This window comes from Nematolebias whitei, chromosome 4, assembly GCF_014905685.2.
Source record: "Nematolebias whitei isolate Nwh7 chromosome 4, NemWhi1, whole genome shotgun sequence".
Lineage (NCBI taxonomy): Eukaryota > Metazoa > Chordata > Actinopteri > Cyprinodontiformes > Rivulidae > Nematolebias > Nematolebias whitei.
Window position 1 is genome coordinate 38,801,376 of NC_056501.1, and position 3,682 is coordinate 38,805,057.

Sequence of the window (3,682 nt, forward strand, 5' to 3'; positions counted from 1 at the left end):
CATGAACATAGTACCAGACTCAGTGATCTAGAGAAAGTTTAAGGGTGCATTCACACCACCCCTGTTTAGTCCGCTTTAATCAAACTCTGGTCTGTTTGCATAGAAAGTCCGGTTCGTTTGGGGAGGTGTGACTGTGCAATCGAACTCTGATGCAGACCAAAAAAGTGAACTCTGGTCTGCCTAAGGGTGCATTCACATCAGCCCTGTTTAGTCCACTTTAATCGAACTCTAGCTCGTTTTCCTAGAAAGTCCGGTTCGTTTAGGGAGGTGTGAACGCACCATCGACCTCTGTCACGGAACACAAAGGCAAACTCTGGCCCGGGCTAAAACCTAGGTCTCGGTCCGGTAGAAGCGAACTCCAGCGCGGTTCGAGTGCAGTGTGAATGCAAACAGACCAGGCACTGCTCCGCCAGCAGTAAGTGGAACTACAACAACAACAGGAAGTGTCCTACAACGCAGGGCATTCTGGGTAAATACCACCAAAACAAATGCGCGTTAACATTAGCGAGAGGAAATGGCTCGTGGTCAGACGTGGAGTGACAAGGAGGTAAAGGCTCTCATACAAGTCTTCAGATAAAATTATTTTGCAGTTACTTGTGAACACTCACAAGAACAATGAGGTTTCCAGGCTAATCTGTTTGAAATTGGAGAAGTTAGGATTCCAGCACACAGTTGAACAGTGCCGCAACAAGGTCAAAAAACTTTGCCAACAATACATAAAAGTACGTGACATGCTCAGGAAAAGTGGCAGTTCAGGAGACGTGAAGGACAAGTTTCCTTGGTACGATGAACTAGATGTTGTTCTTGGCACTCGACCCACGAGCAGCCCACAACATGTGCTGGAGTCCTACCAATCAGAGACTCCACCGCCATCCACCCTGGCACAGAGCGACTCCGAAACCACAGAGATGGCTCAGGACTCAGAAAAAAGTGGTAAGTGGGTGACTATACTGTAGATGAACATATGCTGTATATATTCATAAATTAAACGGATTCTTTCATTTTTCTGGACTGTATAATGTTGTACATTGAATTCTTAAAAAATGTATCGTGAGACGTTAATTTTCTTTGACCCATCAAAATGAACGTGGTCATTTATTTACAGAATCAAGTTTAACATCACACATTTACATTAATTTGTCAAACATGAAAATAACAACATAATTAATCAGCTTTACAATCAGGAAAACCATACGGCCATGATTTTCCGTTGCTTCACCACAGACATTTCTAAAAATATCTGGATTAATTTCTAGCAAAAGAAGAGTTTAAAGATGGAAATTGAAGTTTAAGTTGAGAGAGATGGGTGAGGGAATTTGTCTGTTATAACCAGAACAACACGCTCCTTTGGACCAGCTTAACCCAACGGTACACTTTGGTTGAGATCGACTCTTTACCTTTGCAGATGATAGTTTCAGCGTTGGTGTAGAGCTTTCTTTTCAACTCTTCCAGCGTCTCCGTAAGAACAGCTAAACCTCAGGAGTCGTGAGATCGTCCAGAACAGACTTCATAGTTCCTCTGAACTTCTCTCGTCCAGCTTAGTTGCAGATGTCCTGAGCATTCTGCATTCCAGCATTCTGAACTCTGCTGCTCTCGGAACCAACTCACAGCATTCTCTCAGCGTTCTCCTCAGCGTTCTTCCCAGAACTGCCGAGAACTTCTCAGAACTACTGAGCTCTCCAGAACTTGACTGGAGCTGGAACCTCTGTGAACTAGGAAGTGTTGCACCTTTTAAAAAGGGTCACTTCCGGTTCATTTGAGGACTTTCTGATTGGTCGGTTGGACCAAACAGAGGTGTGTTTTTGTGATGTAAGGTGTTATTAAAAAGTCAAGGAAAAAGATTAAGTGTTTAAGAACAGACAGAAGATTGTTATGAAGAACTCAGACTTCGTGGAGTCAATTCTCTAATATCTTTCTGTAAAAGTTAAACATGACATTTCTTTTTCAGTAAACTTGCAGTTGACCGAAACTTGACCTTTGACCAACTTACACTTGCTCATTCAAAGACAGAAAATCAGAAAATGCATAATTACTCTGTAACAGACCTTAACGTGATTTCTACTTTGCATGAGGATTAAAAGTCATTATTACTGTTTCACAGTTGATTTAAAAATGAGTAGTTCACTTCAACATTTGAAAATGGTTTGAACTAAACACAATTTTGATTATCAAAACATTTGTAAAATAGTAATGATAATAGAAAAGAGAGTGTTCTTTCAATTGATCAGTGCAGGACACTTAGAAAGTCTTCTGGATGGACTTGATTTTGTGTTTCTGGACTCAAATCAATGAAATACAGTTCTTGTTCCAGGAAGGCCCCTCAAGGCCAAATTGGACCTGAGGCCTAGTTCACTACAATGCTATTTAATAATGCTTGAGCAGAACTATTTCAATATTGACATTGTGTTTCATTTTAAAATGAGCAGTTACATCTTGCCAGTTTGTGTTTATTTGCCACATTTTATTATAAATACATAAGCAAATATGTATTCCAGTGTATAACTGTGTTAACATGTATGTAACATTTTAATCATGCAGATAAACGTGACACTGACTGTGAAATTGAAGAGGCAGCCACCACAAGCTCCCAGGTGGATGAAGAAAGTGGCCAACCAAGGCTGGCTGTACCTGGGGCTCAGAAAAGAAACAAAAAGACAAAGGCTGACAGGTTGGAGAAATTGTTAGAGAGCTACCTGGATGATCAGAGGAAAAGGGATGAGGATGAATGCAAAAGAATGAAGCAGGAGTCTGCATCTTTTGAGAACTTCTTAAAAATGCAACAGCAAGCTGAAGAAAGACATTTCCAGTTAATGCAAGAGCAGCTGAGGGCCAACAGCCAGATCCAAGAGCAGCAGAGGGCCAACAGCCAGATGTTATTTACAGATGATGTCTACTTTCCTTCATGCTGCAATGCCCCAAACCATGACACCACCTACTACACAGCAGTGGATGCCTCCTACTCCAGTCATGCCCCCATTGTGGCCCACTGCATCCTCTCACCAGCCCTCCGCACATACTCACCACCAGCACAATATACCAACCCACCACACTGCACCTGCACCAGCCCAAACCCCACAGGAGCAATACATAGCAGACACATCTCAGCCTTCAACATCTTGTGTTATCAGTGATGTCAACAAAATTATCTTTGATCTGTAGCTAGTAAACGTGAAAATATCACTGTGAAGTATTTTGAATCTTTTTTTTTTTGTGTATTATCTGTATAAACAGTTTGAACAAGTCATATTTATGTTAGTCAGTAGTACATATTATGTTAAATTGTTCAGAAGAATGTGCACAAAACTGTTCAATGTTCAATAACGGACCTTTATTTGTTACAATGTTGAAGTATTATTTGTTACATTAAAAAAAAGTATGAACAAGTTTGTCTTTTTCTTGCTAAACTGCAGCATATAAACACCTGTCAGATGCAGATTACAAAATAAATATATTTTGAAATTCAATATCACAAAATCATGTTAAATAAATAAGATTCATTTACTACATCATTACTGTGCCAAGTATGCACACAGAGCATCCCTAATTCCCCCCCCCCCACCACCATTGTTAGCTTAAAGCCCAATTTCTGGATCGACAGAGTCATCCACGTAATCTTGTGGCTCTTCATCCGTCCACTCCTCATTTGCTGTTTCACAGAAATTATGAAAAATACAACAGGCTG

General features: G+C 40.6%; 1 protein-coding gene across 1 annotated transcript; it reads left to right on the top strand.

The window, feature by feature from the left end:
* The first annotated feature begins 514 nt into the window (after positions 1-514).
* LOC119408302 (zinc finger and SCAN domain-containing protein 29-like) lies at positions 515-3,159 on the top strand. Its single transcript, XM_037675099.1, is given in 4 exon segments — positions 515-567; positions 569-933; positions 2,539-2,835; positions 2,867-3,159. Coding segments are annotated over 4 exon segments (1,008 nt in total).
* Positions 3,160-3,682: the final 523 nt, after the last annotated feature.